Genomic DNA, 18,766 nt, shown 5'->3' with positions numbered 1-18,766 from the left:
TAACAAAAAATTAAAAATACAGCATTTAAAAAAAATAAATCTTTAAAGAATTCCAAAACAGTATAACTTATGTAACTATAATAATTATCCAGTAAAGGATTTCTTATAAATCATATACTGAACACCAGGGTAGAAATAAAATGTTTTTCTACTAGCAACTCTGAACATGTATTCGGAACATGTATTCGCTTCATGCAAATACTGAAACAAGAATTCATTTTGGTTTGTAATGGCATTAACCAGTTGTACACCGGCATTTGCTAACACAGATACAAGTAGATCTAATAAACTTTTTTAAGGAATTGTGGTATGAATAAACTTCTCTTCTTTAACTATTCATTACTTAAGCTCACTTCTTAGTATTGATATTAAAATTCACTGCATTCCCATCTATACTGAACTTCGTAAGTCCTGAGCAGATATTGCCCAATTACCTTCCAGTAATGATTTCTACACAAATATAATTCTTTCAAGCACTACTGGTGCATGTTTTAAAATGCTTTGGGTTTTTTAACAGGTACATACTGCAAGACTGAAATGTCCACCTTAAACTGACCAGCATAAAGAACGTTCTCTACAAGGAGATCTGTTACTTACATGAAACCAATTAACACCAATATTTGGTAGAGCTGCCTAAAAGATATGGAAAGTAACAAAGACAGAGGCAATCTCCAGTGTGGCAATACCTAGGAATCTTAGGAAAACATTGTAACTCAGGAAAATACAGAAACCTAGGAACTAGTTTACTATCCAGCTTTAGTTTTAATAATACTCAATCTATTTGAGAAGCTCACCTCCTGAAATCAATTTTTCTACCATTCGAAGTTATTTTAAGGTTGATTAATGTAATTTCCTTTCAGAAAGCAAGTAAGAGAAGTAAGAAGATCCTATTTTCTTCTTTGTCTTAGAAACAAGCAAATAAATAGGATATACCACACTTTGTGACAGGAAGAATTTTTGTGAAACTGATGTAGTGTCCCAACACCAGTTCTGTTTCATAAAAATGGAAATGGAAGTACCTGGCAAGTTTGTCATCTTGCAGCCTGAATTATGGTATCATTAAAAAATCACCATGGCCTTACTGTTTTTTTTGAATGAGTAACTGTAGGTGCTGTAATATATGAGGTATTTCTATTTCAGAGTTTTTTAAAACCAAAACTTCATTCAGTTAACTGAAAATACTACTTCAGGCTGAAATTCAGGTTGTGAGCAATGCGATCCTTAAAATCATACCTAACACATCACAGAACAAATCATTAACTGATACATGAGAAAACTTAATATAAAAACTCTAGAACTTCTTGCATAATACAGTTTAATGCATTTAAAGTCTAAGACCAAGACTGGTGTATGCATGCATTTAGGTCAAGCTAGCAAAAAGATAGATGTAATTTAATTTATACATATTTTATTTATGTATTTGCATATATGCATACTATGTGCTTACATACAAAAGTGCAGCATTCACATGAATTTATTCAGAATATGGATATTCTGTTATCCTAAGCAGAAAAGTATCTCCATAACAAGATACATCACAAAAGTCTATGTTTACTTTCTATCAGTTTTTCAAAGTGACACTTTTACCTGTCTTGGGTTTTACAATGTCCCCAAGCACTTTACCTTCTCCTTCCAAACACTGTATTCACTGCAGAATACACTGGAGCAATTTACCTCATTTTTTAAAAAGCTGCCTGAAACTGGATAGGTAGTATGTGTTTAACTTACGTTGTAAAACAATCTTGTCTTTAGACAATAAATACACTTATGAAGATTTCCACCATTTTGAGAGACTTAAAATATTTGTAAACCCCAAGACTTCTAAAAAGATTTTCCATCTGCTGATAGAATGAAACTTTCTGCCTTCTGAGAATCTCCAAGTACTAAGCAAGGAGGTAAATCAGCATTGCCTACGGGACTAATAACTTGAAGTCTACTTACAAGGGTTTCTATCCCTGACTGTACAAGAGATGGAGTAGAAACTTTATACTGTTCTTGCTTTCTCAGAATGACTGTGACAGAAATATACAAATACAAAATTGGCACAGATGGACTTTAATGAATTATTAATTCATACACTACATTACAGGCTGGAAAAGCCAAACCTCAAATGCTTGGTGCAGGTTTCAGACATCATTTTGGAATTCTATTGCTAGTTGACCTTTCGTATGAACTGACCCACCTTAAAGAGAAATCCTAATGTTTAAACACCAAGTCAAGTGTTCTGCTATTAGCATTAACTAAACATCCTAATGACAGTAAAATTCAAATGATGCAACCATTTTTTTTACTGAAAGCATTACCGAAATCTATACAAACTGTAATTAAACTAATACCAAAACAAATTAAATAAGAGTAAGCAGCACTGTATGTCATCATTTGTTGCCTCACTGTGTTTTTGAAGTTACCACTTTTGAAGGTGCATCAGTCACAATTAGCAAACTTAGCTACTTCTATAAATGTCAGACCAAGGGGGAAAAGGCTGAAGGAGGTAAAGTATCCGTGTCCTGCTTATGAACATTGCTACATGATGAGCCCACACAATACCTTAAGACATCTCACCCCAGGGATGCCGCACTGCTGCTCCCAAAGGCCAGGCCACCCTGTTTTCTGACACAGCTCTTCCAGGTATCTACTGGAGGTTTTTCACTTACTACATAAGAACACTGTATAAAGCAAGAAAACAAACCTGGTTTTCCCAACCCCCTGGATCTGTAGTCCTGACTTGACTTCCTTGGCAAATTACTTCAGGATTAGTTATATGGCTTGCTAATGATGGGTTTGATAAAACTCAGAGCTGGAAAGATATACTCATTTGTTGGCATTAGATCTCAGCTAAGTTCCCTTTGCTGTGCCTTAAGCAGAGTAAATAGGACTGAAAGCTCATAAAGGGAAAAACTCTGGTAGACTAAAAATAGAACACTGATTGTTCTGACCCTGCACTGTTTAGCTGAACATCAGTGACAGACTTTACTGCTTATACTATCCATGCATTTATATGCACTTAATGTATATTAAGCCTAATTGAGTCTATGGGATTATTCATGTGTTTAGTGTTACTCATGTATTTAAAATGCTCTACTGCACTGAGCTGTCAATAGTTCATCCAACAAATGGGGCATTTATTTATAAAATATGTGCTTTCTTCTTTTACCTAAGTAATAGGTAAGATAAAAATTAAATTGAAGAAAGCAAAATACAAGTAAAAGCAAATACCCTAAGCACTAATGCAGGAGTCTTGAAGAACAAAAGAGACTGCCCAGAAATTAAGCATATATTTTTTTCTAAGGTTAATCTTTAATCAGTCTTGAAAAACTAAACTATTAACCATTAAAAAAACACAGCAACTGAGTTATTTAAGAAAACCAGACATTTCAAGGTCTTTAGGTATCCTCCTCTTACGCATTTAATCATCTAAACTTTTAAAAGATATGCAGTCTTACCTCCACAATAGCATTCAAGGCAGTGTCAGTACCAAGGCAATAGTCTGTGCCTGGCACATTGTTGCTAATAGTAGCAGGCAACACACACATAGGAACTCTAAACTCCTCAAAGCTGGCACGTGCCTCGTGGAGCTGCAGACAACTTTCAAAGGCCTGAAGCAGTGGTACAAGTGTGAGTGAAACATTCCTTGTCTTTGCACCGTTCTGCTAATGACTCCTGGCATGTGAATGGTAAATGTGGCTGCCCATTGGCCCAAGTAAATACAATTGGTGAGATTATTTGGGGGGTGGAAAACATCCTGTACACACCACAACAGTGCACTGGGGTTGCATTGGCACAATGCTCTTTGAAGAAATGCAGAGGATTAGTACAAGTTAGTACAGATGGAAGGTAAAGTGTGCACAGCAGAGAGGTCTGAAGCAGACAGGTAGGAAATGATGGCAAAAAGCTGGAGTAGAAATCATTCCACAAGAGAGGACTTCAAGAACGAAGTTTGATACATGCCAAGGAGCTTAGAAAGTTAACTAGTAAAACCCTTGCAACTTGAAGAAAATGCTTAAAGAAAGAAATATTTTAAAAAAACTATGTTATCCTAAAAAGTAAAGACACACATCTATTTCCACCAAGAGAAAGGAAAAAATAAAGTTCACCCATGCCGTCAAAGTTTTTATCAACATCACGCCTCTGCCTCTGTGCACACAGACTGGATGTAGGCCTAGAAACATCAGGAACATGTGTACATGGATGAGTTAATAAAGTCTGCAAGTATAGTTCAAGGATTGTTTGAAAAGCAGTTTTAGGTCCTTGGAAAGACTCCAAACTCTACAAAATATATAATCATGTCAAAAGGATTAGGTGTTCCTAGTGGATGTCAAAATAAATGTTAAAATTTTGCAGCTGTTTCAAGTAAACACACATTACATTATTCCAATTATTTCTAATCTAAACTAATTAGCATCTCTCATGAAGTGTGGCAATTTTTTGAACTGCCTATGTAATGGCTCTCCACCAGAAAGTCTGATTACATAGTACATTACTTTTCCATCTCTTTCTCCCAGAAACTGATGTTCACAGAAGTCTCATGTTCTTGATTTCTCAAATCGGTTCAGAGAAGCAAATTATTGCAGATCAAAATTAGATACTTACTGAGGTATCTCCAGGCATATCTGTACAGTGACTGATTTAAGGAACAACTTAGAAGAAAATCATGGGAAAATCCCCTGCCTGTGAGAGTTCTCCTTCTGGGCTTTTTGTCCTAGACAGAGCAGATCCTGTTCAGTGAGAAGACAGGATATTTATGGCTGTAGGTGCATAAATGCAAACTGACTTTCTAAAAACCTCTCTCTTCTCATGTGTTTTGTAAATGAAACAGCTCAGTGTTACACTTTCAGTTTAAGGCTGAAACACAGCCTAGAAGTCGGCACTTTCAGACCCAAAGAGCTGAGAAGCAGTACAGCCAAGAGAGCAAGAAACAGGAGTGGCTTATTTGGGATTTGTTTTTTTGGATGGCTGAGACTTCACTTAGGAAATTTCAGTAATTGCCCTACTCAGGCTGCTTTGAACTTTTATTTCTTCTAAAAGAATAAAGACATACAAAGTAACAGTGGTTTGGTAGAACCATACAGCTTCCTGGAGATCAGCAGAACATGACTTTCTCCAAAAGGTTTTTTATATTAAGACTTCTGGAAAACCAAGTCAAAGGGAGATGTAGAGCAGTAACTAACGTAACTGGTTAGTCTGCATTTATGCTATGTTAAGATGCAGTTAAGATATGTTTTACTTGCATTAAATATTGCCATTTTATTTGATGCAAGTGATTTCAGCCAACATATCCAATGACTGTACCTTCACCAAGCATGAGCATTAGATGATTATATGCAACATCTCTGCATCACTGTGGCAAAATAGGAAAATCATTTTAATATATGGTCACTTAATTATAAAGGGTAAAAATGTGATCAATGATTTTAATAACTGCTATGCTAGTATTTGTTTTTAAATTACTACAATACAGTCATAGAGAGATACTGCACTATGTTAATAAAATGGTTTAATAATTTCCTACCCTTTTATTGGATTTGTGTTACTAAAAAGGTTATTAGAACCAAGGATGCTTTATAAAAATTCATGCAGTCCAGCACTGACTACTGTTTGTTGACTTTAAGTTGATCTAAATACAAATGGCCACTGAAGGGGATGGGGATGGAGTTACTGCCCTTACTCCAGCTGTTACTAGGACTGAAGGAGATGAAAAATTAACAGGTTAACTAGCGGCCAAGGCTAATTTGCAGCTTCCTAGTTCAGCATAATGTGGAGCCATATATGCTTCTGGGAGGGTACAGGCATCTGTTTTCCACAGGAAATGTGTGGAGACTGCCTTAAAGCACACTGTAGCTTTCTTTGTTCCTCAGGGGATGTTTGATTTTATTTTTTTTCCCACAAAACCAAATCATCAGTCTGTACCTCCTTTTCCTTTTCTGAAAAGGATTGTCAAAGAAACACAATAGAAAGTTTTAGCCTCTCCATTTTTCAGGTTCCATCATTCTTATCTAGCTGATACCTTTTCCTTTCATGGTTGTCACATTCCTGAGGTCTGATATCCAAAATAACATCCTATTCATTTCATTAAATTGACAACATGCTTGAGAATATAGATATATTTATTATGGTAGTTATTTTAGTGATGCTTCATTTAATAGAAAATACGAAGTTCATGTTCTTATCCTGCAATCCTAAAAAGTTTACTTTGTATGCCTATATATATCAGTCTTAAACATATCCTCCTCAGGAAGAAACATCCAGCTTTTCCCAGGTATTTTATAATTATGTTGTCATTAGCAGTTTTTCTAATATTCTGAAAAGTGAAGTGAAAAATACAGTTTATCATAAGTTTAAAACACTATTTAAAAGATAAATCAAATTTGAAGCCAAGATTTTAAAACAGAAGTGGAAAAATAGAATATTTTTAAAGGGTCCCATGATCTGTTACAGAATCTAAATTAGTTATTGATAAATGTATCCACTGTTTATGCCTTTGTGAGGAGCACACTCTTTACTAATCTCTCATTCAGAAGTTATGTATCTGTTAAGGCTGGTTTTAAATTATTTTTCTTTTTAAATGCAGAATTTTAACACATTTTATTAGCAAATGTTTCAGGGTACTATTTAAATGGCTTGACAAGTTTAAACAACTGGCAAGTGTCTGTTGGTGCCAAACAGCAACAATCCCTCATTACCAGCACAATTGTACTTACCTTACTAGAGGTAGGCAAGAACATTCAAGTAAGAACCATACCAGAGAAAATCTAAGTGTAATGACACTTTGGTGTTCAGAAGAGGTTCTACAGCTCTGAGAGCACTGTAAACTAGGATGTATTTATTGACCTAACTGTGGTAACAGGGGTGAAAAACTATATATAAACTAGATAAAATGGATATTCATGTCCACCTCCTACTTTTGTTTACCACAGTCAATTGTATGACGTGTATCGAGCTTATTTGGTCACATTTAACACGGAGCACAGTTGCTACTGCACCTGAGCTGAGCATGGCACAAGAATGAAAGGACGTGTTTTTCTGACAAAACTGACAGTTTTGGTGAATCACGTTCAAACAATCAGAGCAAAAAACTGTAAAGACACCAAGCAGAAATATTTTCTGAATGCAAAAGTCTGCTCCTTCCAAAAAAAAAAAAAAAAATCAACTCAAATTTCATTTTCCACTCAACTGAATAGAAATCTTGAAAAGCCATTACTTTTCATATTTAATCCAGAGAAAGATCTAGGCAAAATTAAATACAAAACAACCAGAAGAAAGCCATTAGCAAAAAAATAAGAAAAAAAGGTGCTTATAAAAAGTTTTCAACTATCACATTGAAAATATGGAGAGAAGAACATTTTATCTAATGAAGGCAAATGATACCTACAAACCTAAATAGATAGCAAATCACAGCAACAAGGACTGACTATGATATACCCCCTTTCTATGAAATAACCTATAAAAAGAAGTCAGTTTGGTTAACAAAGCTTATGAAGATAAGAGAAGAAGGAAAGCAGATGTTATGCACAATCATTTTACTCACCTTAGTTCATGATCAGTCATTTTGGAGGGATATTTTTATTTACCAGAACTGGAAACAACATCAACATTTATAACCCAAGTTGTCTATAAAGAATTCATTCAATGAATTTTAGTTGGCTTTTAGTCTTATTCAAGGCAATACTTCAAGAAACTGATATTTCCTAACTGAAGGGTTTCTTTTGATAAAATTATTTCTCTTGCAATGGTAAAACAAACCAAAAAACAACAAAAGGAAATTATGGTAGTGCATTCAAAGTTGGTGGCATCTGAAGAATCCTTGAAATGAAAAAGCTATCATGATTAAAATTTTCAAATACATTTAAGTGATAAGAGAATTGTCATTTCATTTTCAAAAGCAACTTGAAACTCTCTTTTTCAATTGACTATGCTTTCTGTTCCACTGAGATTAGTATGAGAGAACTGAGGAATGGCCAGGGTTGGGAGGGACCTCTGGAGATCATGTAGTTCAATCCCCTGCCAAGGCAGGATCACCTGAGCAAGTGACACAGGAACAATCCAGGTGGGTTTGGATTATCTCCACAGGAGACTGCACGACCTCTCTGGGCAGCTTTCTCCAGTGCTCTATCACACTCAGAGTAGAGAAGTTTTTCCACATAAGAGATTAAATATTCAATTTTTACTTTATATTGTATGACAGGATTTGATTTTTTAAAAAATACTTCTTAACATGTCTCAATTATTTTTATTAAATCTGCTATTAGCTAAATAAATGTAATGCCTATAATTAGAGATATATGGATTTTACATATTGTCTTACAGGAGTAAAGATGTTACATAACTAAGAATCTTCTTCACAACAGAGCAACTTTCCTACAGTGTTTGTTGCAGCTGGGTATAACACAACTCTACATATTATGAACAGGGATTTTTTCCCCTCTACAGTGCAAATGATGATCAAGTCTCAGCTTTTCAGGTTTCTTTCTTTTTTATACAACAACAGATGCCATCTTATTCTGCACTTTAAACAATTTAGAGGTCATTTTACTTTCACCAGAAATTAAATGGAAGCACTTGGGATCCTAGGCTTTTTTTTTCTAAAGTGGCTATATCAAGTAATTATAATTTCCCAGATCACATTTCCGAAGTTCTGGTCTACAAAAATATCCAGTTGTAGCCAATTGAGTAAATTTAAATAACTGTTTTGTTAGCATGTGCACACACCAGAGCAGACTTACATCAGTTATAGTGTTCAGAGCAGTATCTGCACCAATGCTGAAATCTGAACCCGGTACATTATTGGATACAGTTGCAGGAACCATAACCATTGGAACACAGAATTCGTCATATTTCTCCCGGGCAGCTGACAATTCCAGAAGTCCAAGGTAAGCCTGTTGGGCACAGGCATCGGGTGAAAAATTAGGATGAATAAAGGGCAGAGTTGGGAGTGACAAAATGAGAAGGGCCACAGGGGGAGCCATTTCTACCACAGCACACTTCAGCAAGTCAGAGCACTAAGGAACCACTAAAATCTAACACAGACAAAAAAAACAAGCATTAGAAACAAGCATACATTTGAAAACAGTAAATGGAACATATGTTCTCTTGAAAACTATTAATTTAGACAGAAAAGATCGGTTTTCAACAAAACAAACTAGTTGCCCAATCTTCAGGTACTGTTACTCCTGATTTAAAAATCTTAATATTCTGAATTAGGGTCACAGCTAACAGCGTGGACAAATAAAGGAAGATACATTCTTTATCAAGAAGCAATGAACACATTCTTCTCTGCAAAGACTAGGCAAAATACTTTCCTGAATCAAAATTTCAAAATTTTTTTTAAAACAAAGCAAACATGAAATACAGGGGAAAAAAAATATTTCTCTAGATCCATTACAGATTTTTGACATGCACTATGTGAGAAGAGCAGCTTAAATAAGGAAACACAGTGCAAATTCTACTAAGAATCAAGAACTTCTGCAAGGATGTTCCAAGTATTGATACAGTATGGACTGAAACTTGCACTACAGAAGTTATTAATTTTAGTACAAAAAACTGTAACACTATCTCATCTCATTTATCCATTTAGCACATCTGTTTAGCAGTTCTACTCACTGTCTTGAATGCCAGCTTTCCAGACAACCACTGATTGACAACACTTTTGATTCTAAACACCATCTATGTCATGTATCAAATACAGATAGAGCCAAATGCACCTTACATGAAGATTGGGTAAAAATCAAAACAGACTATTAATTTTGTTAGGAATTCTACTCTACTTAGACATAATTAGATATTTCAGTGTACCTCAAATCCACCAATAACCATAAGGGCGTTAATGTTGTTAGTGCGCATCTGGTCAGCAATCTTCTCCAAGTATTTTGCAGGAAGAGTACTAGAAATCATTAAACCAAAAGAAAAATAGAAACAATTTACAGACTCTGAAGCACTAAGAACTCATTACCAAGCTGAAACCATAAAGTGAGACGGCAACACAATGTTTTTTGTTTTACATATTTATCGAGTAACTCTTCCAGAAACAGCAGGTTTGCAATCATTTAAAGTATAAGGACCCCATGAAATTTTTAAGTTGAGGTCCTAACTCCCACTCTTCAGAGCTGGCTCAGTACTGTAAAGATATCTAAGTTGGAGCACAAGGAATTGAACAAAAAACAAGTCAAAAAAACCCCAGTGTACAAATACTGAGGACTTAAAAACACTCTGTGCAAAGAAAAGAGCATGGAATCATACAGTGGTCATATAAAGCACTACAGTTCATCATATCAATTGACAAAAATATTTATGTTACCGTTTTGTACCAAGAATTGATCCTCCTTGACCCGTCCAGCCTCCAACATCTCCCCAGGAAATTTCCTTTATCTTTGAATAAAAGCAGAAAAGGAGATTTTGTTAAATAATTATCCACTTACTTCTTTTGAGCTGCAGCAAACACCAGGTACTACTTCATGAAAAGCTGTTGGAACAAGTTGTTGGGCACTGACATCACTAAAACTAGATGAGGCCAAGAAAGAAAACAGTACCAAGAGTTTAACATAATTTCTCTTGAATTACTACAATCCCTTTCCATTCCATTTGCTCTTTCTGCTTCCAGACCAAGATTAACCCTGTCTCTGTGTTTCGTATCTCGGTATTTCCACATCCTCTCCTACTGAATGTGAAGCAAAAAATCTAAAGCTAGGACTTTGATACAAGTTTTGGGATCTGTGGCTCCAGCCAGGCACAGAAATCATAAGTCTTGCATTCAGTTTCTCTTTAGTACACCAACTGATGTGTAACATTTAAAAACAGGGAAATAGAAGAATTTAACTTACGTAAGTAAAAAAAATATTCCTCTCTCAATAAGCACCATTACAAAGGAATGCATGTGCTGAACTCAAATTCAAAGGAAGGATTCATCTGAACTAATTTTGTAGCTCTGCAGCATGTAATTAGTAACACTCAGCATAAATGACTCTACAGACTTGAATAGTTGGGAAACACAGTTACAATCTAGGTTTTATAGATCTTTATGAAATAAAAGCACTCAGAGAACCAGTTCCCCCAGCAGTTATGACAGAACAGTAGTATGCCTTCCAAGAACATGAACAAGGGTGGTGGTGTGGGATGGGGTACAATGCACTTGGTAATGCACACACGTGACACTGACCTTCCCTCTAGCGAACCCTTCAAAACCATCAATGACAGCAAAAATTTTGTGACCTTCAGTCATTCCAACTCTCACTGCAGCCCTCACTGCGGCATTCATTCCAGCTGCAGGGGCACCAACATTTAAAACTGCCACATTAAAATTAGTCTGCAAGATAAAAATTATATTTAGTAAGGACTTTGATTTCTACACCATGGTTAATTTGTACATCATATGCAGTTGCTAAATACTGGAATGCAGGAAAGGAAAGTTTAAAGCCCTTAAACATGTTGAAAATTTGAAGTTAGCTGGAAAGTACAGACACATTTCCCCACTTGTAGAATATCAAAGAGACAAACAACCAAAATAAAAATTTAAGTAGGACTTCGTCATAATTCCATTTAGTTTACAAGTTCAGTTATTCAGGTTTTTATATTCTAGCCCAGGTTCAAGAAACATAAAATAGAATCACAGAATGTTTTGGGTAGGACCATAAAGGTCATCTCATTCCAACCCCCTGACATGGCCAGGGACACCTTTCACTAGGCCAGGCTGCTCAGAGCTCCACCCAAGCTGGCCATTGCTATTCAACCAGCTTCATGTTACTAAAGCAGGAATTTTTTTTTGCAAACACACCAATAATAGCAAAAGAAAGAATTCTAGCACCACAGCATTTATGTGTGTATCATCAGTACAATGCAGAGTGGAACAGACAAGATTTAAAATTAAGCTAGGTTAATTAGGCCAGGTTTTTCAAGCAGCTGACAATATGCTGGCAAACAGGAACATTCAGCATCTTTCCCAACACCATACATTTTCAGATTATGGAAGTTTTTAAAACATTTCTTAATGACAATTATAACAATTTGCTCCTGCAGAAGAGGTAGAAGTTATTTAGTTGTATTCTGAAAGATGAGAAAAAAACCAAACAAAAAAAAAAAGAAGAACAATTGTTAAGTAATGATCATGGAATCTCATCTGATTAAAAAACAAAACAAGCAAACAAAACCAAAAATATCCAAACCAACAACAACCCCCCAAAAAAAACACAATAAAAGAGACATGAACCAAAGTATATGTAGTTCGTTTTGTTTTTTTTTTCTTTGGTTCTGGTACAATCAAAGGATTGTAGAAAAATGCAATGTAATCACAAACAGCAAAATATAATGTGTGCAGAAGCACTGCTGAAGCAGAGCATTCAGCTGGCTCTCCTGATCTGATCAGCTTAGCTTTTTCCTCAGTTCCTGTGACATGCATATTTCATCTACTTTTTAACTCCTATTCAACCTCTTTTACTGAAGGCACAGATTTTGTTAGTATGGTCAAATCCGAGTAGTTAGTAATTACATGTGGACATTTCCTTCTAATGCCATTTGTCACAGGAGATATGAAAAAATATTAAAAAAAAAAATAAAAAAAGCCCACTGCTAACAGTCCTGAATTTGCATTACTGTATTAAAAAACCCCACCACCCAAAAACCTGATCCACCAAAGAAAATATTAAATAACCACCTAAAAAATCCTGAATTCCTTGATCTCTTGAAGGTCAGTCTTAGGACCTTACTGTATTTTCAATGAAATTTTGCTCCTTAATAATATTGAGAAGCTAACACCAGTAATCATTACGCAAATACTTATTTGGGAAAAAGATTTCTAGAAAGTGCAACAGTAACATCATTATGCAAAAATAAGGTAACAAATGGTCACAAAACAAAATCAAGAGGGAGGAACAAGATGACATAGTCACCAACTATGATCAAACACAGACCTGTTCAGTAAACTTCTAATAAAAACAACAAAAAAAAAATACTGTCTAAGATTTATTTGCACACAAAATTTAGTGTCTGCTTCCTGTATAAATCCAAATTTCCTCCCATACAAATCTTAGGAACTACAAAGAAACTAAATGTCTGTTACTGTACTATGCACAGCAAGTTATTACTTCACATAAAGGTGATGCATCTATCCTCAGTACTGCTTCCCATGAATTCCTGGATTTGCCATTGCTCTTGAGTGGTCTTACCCTTCAAAAGGAGGTTTAGAATTCTTTTAATATAGACTCTTCCTTTATCTCAAGATTTTCAGAGTCTTATCTTAAACATCACCCCTCCTTCTCTCCATGGTAAGAAACAGAGGGGCAAAACAGCAACTATTAGGACCAGACAACATGATAACAACTGAGACCAGATGTACATCCATCGAAGACAGAAAGAAATGGTGTACAGCAATTTTCTAGTTACAATGGTATTTCACTTTAAAAAATGTTATTTATTAGAATAAACTAGGGTTCTTCAAACATCTTTATAATATTTAATTTATAAATTATAATGTAATAGAGGTTTGAAGGGCGTTATTAATAGATCCCAAAAGCAGACATGCACTGCACACTGAACAAACCCCCTTACCTTTGGGAGCTCGGCATCTGGCTTTTTGTGCGACAGTAATTTGTACGTGTTAAGATTGTTTTCAAAGCTCCTAAACAAACGAGTAAGTAAGATAAGCAAATAAAATAGTAAAATTTTAAACTCATTTTAAAGGAACATTTGAATTTTTCAGAAACTTTAAAAAACTGGTATGTAATATCATCACCACTGTTATTGCAAATGCAAAACATGGCAAAAACTGGAAATGCAAGAAGAATGAAAAACATTCAATTCTTTAAGCTAAGAGTCATAAAATATAAAACAACTATGTAGCTAACAAATTAGTTTTCTGGACTGGGGAGAAAGTATTTTATTCTCAAATGACTTGAAACAGAAATCACTCTCCTGACAGGAAAAGAATACCTTCTCCTACATTACTGCTGGAAAACTACCAACTTACAAACAAGCTCACAGGACTGGCCTCAAATTCAAGAACAAACAAACTTATGGCTGCTACCAGTCAGGTCATACAGCACAGAAGCTTTTTGCTTTGTGACCGGTTAGCTTAGGAACAGTCACTAGTCTGACACAGCAGTGAATTACAGTTTGCTTTGTTTTGCATGTTTTGGTGCATAAATTATTCTGTTTAGGCAAATCTTTTGTCTCCTCTCATTCTCAAACCCATAAGAACATACTGTTAGTTAAATATTTCAAATAAAATGTCATGTGCCAGCATAACAACAAGGCAACTCAGCTTTTCTACAGCAAGTAAACTGATATGAGCTATTGGCCATACCTTCCACGAAGCCTCACAGCCTCAAGGAATCTTCCCTCATCCATGGCTTTCTGAACTTCTTGAGTCTTGAAAAAACAAGTTGATTATTCAATATGTTTAAAAAAATGCAGGAGGTGGATTATTTAATATATTCCATGTATTAATATATTTCCACAGTGAAAAAAGAAATACTGACAATTCCTCAGTTTATGAGCTACCTCCTCTCACAGCACAAATTTCAGGGTACGGAAGAAGAATGAAGTAGAAACAAATACCTAAAGCCCTCATGGGACAAATAAATCAATGTATCTATTATGCATTTTCTTTTTTTCAGTTTAATCTGAGCAGTTTTAATGCAGAAACCTGATTTGTCTATGACACATAAATGGATGCAAGCATCTGAAGAATTTGTTGTAACAAAAAATGAAGATCTGAAATGAAATTTTAGAACAAATTAAGAAGATGTGTATTTCTTATTCCTGGATAGTTTGCAAATGAATATTTAACACATAGAGAACATACATGAACTTCATTATTCATTCCCATATATGGAAAAGTGCTGTACACATTCCATCAATATCCTAATGAGAACAGGCAATACATAGTAGTCCTTTGTAGTAAATAAATAACATAAATTGGCTTTTTGCCAGAGCCTCACCATCTGCACACACTCCATCAGAGGCAGACGGACAGCCTGGTTTCCAGACAGGGACACAACACAGGCAGGGGTATCTGGAGTGGCTTCTAAAAGGGCAAGCACGGCTTCCACACCCATGCGACTCGCCTGCAAGTAGAGAATGTTTGAGTGCTCAAGCAAGCCCTTTAAAGCACAAGGCTTCCAATCACAGAAATGGTCCTGATTTCTCTGTAACTCAAGCTGACACAAATCACTCCTTGGTAAGGTGCAAAAATTGTGGGCTGCTTCTACCTGTAAGTATGGACAATTAAGCTTCGCATTTTGATCTTAAACATAGGTTCCTTCACACAAATTGCTTCATTACTCTGAATTTGAGCTATTCAGACAATTAATGTGATATAACAGTTTGATTGTCAAGTTCATCAGGTAGAAAACAATCCCACCCCCAAATAAATAATCAGAAAGCAGTTGTTCTATGTGGTGCCATGAGCAGTTATTTTGGGAATACTCACAAGAATTCTGTCAAAAGCTGAAGGGGTTCCACCTCTTTGCACATGACCCAGGATGGTTACTCGGGTGTCAAAACCAAGCCGCTGAACCACAAGCTGCATAGAATTTCAGAATACAGAATCATTATTATTATTATATATATATGGTAGCATCATGTACACTTAACACCACTTAGTGCTAAATGTTACTTCATAAAACTGCAATTCTGAATGAAGTCAAAGGTTTCTCTAAAACTGACAGCTATGGAAAAGAGAACCTCACAGTCACAGGACAGATAAACCCCAGGTAAAGGCAAAGTTTAATAGCTCCTTTCTAGCAATGACTATTTCCCAATTCGTTTTCTTAATGACCCCTTAAAAAAAAAAAAAAAAAAAAAAAGAAAAAAGAGCAGAACAATTAAGCTTAAAAGTTTTCTTAATCTTAGACACCAATGAAATTTTTGGCAAAGCAACCAGTTGGACAAGATTTTGTCCAAAGCACACAGTATTACTTCACTGTGAGACAGACCAGTATTAAAAATTTTACAAGACATACAAAGTAAAATAAGATTATACAGATTTGAGCTGATTTCAAACTATCAGTTTATCAATTAAGACACCCATGAAGCAGATGCTTCTGAACCGCTGTGTTATATCACAAAGAGGAAAGGTTCTAATTAATTGCCACTGAAAACATGGCCCTTTAATTTGACTATGGAATTTCAGATAATAAAGCACAAGCATAAAATACAACTGTGTGATAAGCTACCTTACAGGAACAGATTTACTCTACAGGAATGTTACTGTTAACAATAAGCCCCATCTTATGAACAGAAATCTTGTATCATAGGGATGCTGATACTCACATCCTTAACCTTCTCTGAGGTTATAGGTTTGTTGTGACAGTCAATAGCTCCTTCAGCTACAATAATAATATTCAGCCTTTTCTTTCGTGCACGGTTCTGTAATAAAAATAAAAGCACACTTGTGTAGTTAAAAAAAAACCCCAAGGAATCTACAGCCTAATTTTATAATCATTTGGTCTACATTAAGGATAGGATTATAGGAAACATTTAAAAAATGATAGGATTTGAGGAAACATTTCTTGTACTTGATCACTCATATGTGACGCATTCGCACACCTTTTATCTTGATACAAATCTTTTCATCGCTGAAGTAAAATGTCTAAGATCAAATTACTGAGGAAATGAACATATTGTTTATATAGGTATAATTTTATGCAATTCCCAGCGTGGGTCATATGTTTCCTCAAAACAATCACAGAGTGCAAGAAAAGAAATGTTCAAGATCACAGAGAACTTTGTGACACCAAAACCAAAGACTTGCTTAAAGTCCTGATCAACACTTTTTAACCACTGCTTTCAAATAAACATCCACAAAAACATCAGAGAAAGTCAAACATATTGATAAATTACCTCTGAAAGCTTAACACACATTGAATCTTCCCAGCCTTCCTCTGGTGGGTATTCAGGAATAAACACCCAGTCTGCACCACAGGCTAAGGCACTAACCAGAGCTAGATACCTAATAAACAGAACAAATCATTAAACTTTTATGGTTCAGATTTCTTTCATAATTATACCTGTACAAGACACAAAATGCTGAAAACAATACATACCCACAGTGTCGCCCCATAACCTCCAGAACAAATGTCCTCTGATGGCTGTAAAAACAAGAATGCAAATTAACTGAACCTAGTATCAAAAAACAGCTTGTGTTTACTATGGTTACTAAACTCACAATTCCTTAGCAAAACAGGAAACATTAAGAAAACAAAATTATTATCACATTAAGCAACATATTTAAAATCAAGTATCTTCCAATACATAATTAATTTTCACCACTTTCTTGCAAAACACGTATGGGCAGCTATGAGACAAGAAGTGAACCTTTACTGGAAATGTAAATGATGTAGACCCATAGTTAAGAACTGTAATGATATAGCTGTATTTAAAAAAAAAATAATTGCCTAATTTTTACTGACATAAAGCTTATATAAGACAGATGCTATTTTTGTACTATTCACAGTGTGTCTGGATCTCCTCTAACAGACTATGTCTGAGAAAGACTAAAAACATTAAAAACCAAGTCTGCCCCTAAGGCTGATGCAGTCTCTATAATCACACACTGGAAGTGCTGCCACCACAGGAATGATGAAAAAGCAGTTACTAAGAAAAAAAGGAACAAAGACACTTGAAAGATGCAGTCAAAAAGAACTTTTATTTCCCCATCTACCTAACCTCTATTTAAAATCACCTTAAACAAAAGCATAAACATCTGTGCATTTGTTATCAGTCTCTATAATATACTCAATTTACCTCTGAGCAGTGGTCATGATGGCATCCACAACTTCAATTATCCTGTGCAGAGCTGAGTCAGTACCTATGGTCATATCAGTGCCACAGAAGTCATTGTCTATGGATCCAACCATTCCCACAATGTTAAGGTAAGCATATTTCTTAACAGCCTCTGCATCAATCTTTCCTGTAAAGAAGTATTTGGAGAAAGAACTGTAAGACTATTAAAAAAAAATAAAATAGACATACTGCTTGGGTGCTCTACTAAACATATCCAAACATTAAATTATGTTTAGATATTTTAGGTAACAAGGTTAGTCAAAACTACAAACAAAAGCCAATCAAACATCCAAACAAAAGAATCCTGCACGGAACTCCTTAGAGTAAGGAAGGAAATAAGAGCTTTTCAGTCCATCTCAAAGTGTCAAATAATTACCAAGTTTTGTAACCAACCTTAAAATTGATGGTTTCAAATTAAAACAGTATCATTCAAATTGTAGTCTCAGTGTATAACGTGCAATGAAGAAGCAAAAGGATGCAAACTGGATGCGATTATGGGCATATGTAAACGCTTAGAAACCAACATTCAACTTTTGAAGACTTCTCTTTTGCAACACTGAAAGGCTCTGATTTCATGATTAATAAGCAAACAGAACAGAAAAGCTCCTATTCTAAGTCTTAGCAGAGTCTCCCAAGACAGCAATGAAAATGCTGCATCATCCAAGAGTTCCAAAGGACCTCAAGGATGGAATAACTCAGCTGCTTAAGCACTTAAAACTACCTTAGTATCTGTGGATGGGATGGTAGTAAATATAATGTCAAATTTTTAATATGAGATTCAAGAACTATGTATCAGTGTGTTTAATGTCTACGTTACAGAAAAGCAGCAGAAACCATAATGAAAAATATAACTAATGTCCATGAAGATATATATAACATTGTGAAGAAGAATCAAAATGTTTTCTATGAATGTATACCATGCATTACAAACCTCTTCTAGAGCTCCAAATGTAACTTAATATCTGGTTGACATAATCTACTTAGATTTCTAAAAAGC

At 35.2% G+C, this 18,766-nt stretch overlaps 1 protein-coding gene across 3 annotated transcripts in view; it reads right to left on the bottom strand.

The window, feature by feature from the left end:
* The window catches only part of PFKP (phosphofructokinase, platelet), a 42,388-nt gene that overhangs the window by 4,524 nt on the left and 19,098 nt on the right, over nt 1-18,766 (bottom strand). Inside the window, exons 5-17 of one of the 3 annotated variants that reach the window (XM_058830637.1) lie at nt 17,731-17,896; nt 17,031-17,075; nt 16,828-16,936; nt 16,258-16,353; nt 15,416-15,508; nt 14,925-15,050; nt 14,288-14,352; nt 13,534-13,603; nt 11,150-11,296; nt 10,292-10,362; nt 9,790-9,877; nt 8,721-8,873; nt 3,444-3,596 (exon numbers count right to left, since the gene is read on the bottom strand). In XM_058830637.1, the coding sequence (XP_058686620.1) occupies nt 3,444-3,596; nt 8,721-8,873; nt 9,790-9,877; nt 10,292-10,362; nt 11,150-11,296; nt 13,534-13,603; nt 14,288-14,352; nt 14,925-15,050; nt 15,416-15,508; nt 16,258-16,353; nt 16,828-16,936; nt 17,031-17,075; nt 17,731-17,896 (1,382 nt within the window). The remainder of the gene's footprint in view (nt 1-3,443; nt 3,597-8,720; nt 8,874-9,789; nt 9,878-10,291; nt 10,363-11,149; nt 11,297-13,533; nt 13,604-14,287; nt 14,353-14,924; nt 15,051-15,415; nt 15,509-16,257; nt 16,354-16,827; nt 16,937-17,030; nt 17,076-17,730; nt 17,897-18,766) is intronic. The other 2 variants (XM_058830634.1, XM_058830636.1) reach the window with 2 other exon arrangements.

The sequence above is a fragment of the Poecile atricapillus genome, chromosome 2 (genome assembly GCF_030490865.1).
Source record: "Poecile atricapillus isolate bPoeAtr1 chromosome 2, bPoeAtr1.hap1, whole genome shotgun sequence".
Lineage (NCBI taxonomy): Eukaryota > Metazoa > Chordata > Aves > Passeriformes > Paridae > Poecile > Poecile atricapillus.
Note: the sequence above shows the minus strand (reverse complement) of the source record. Positions and strands in the feature narration are given on the sequence as shown.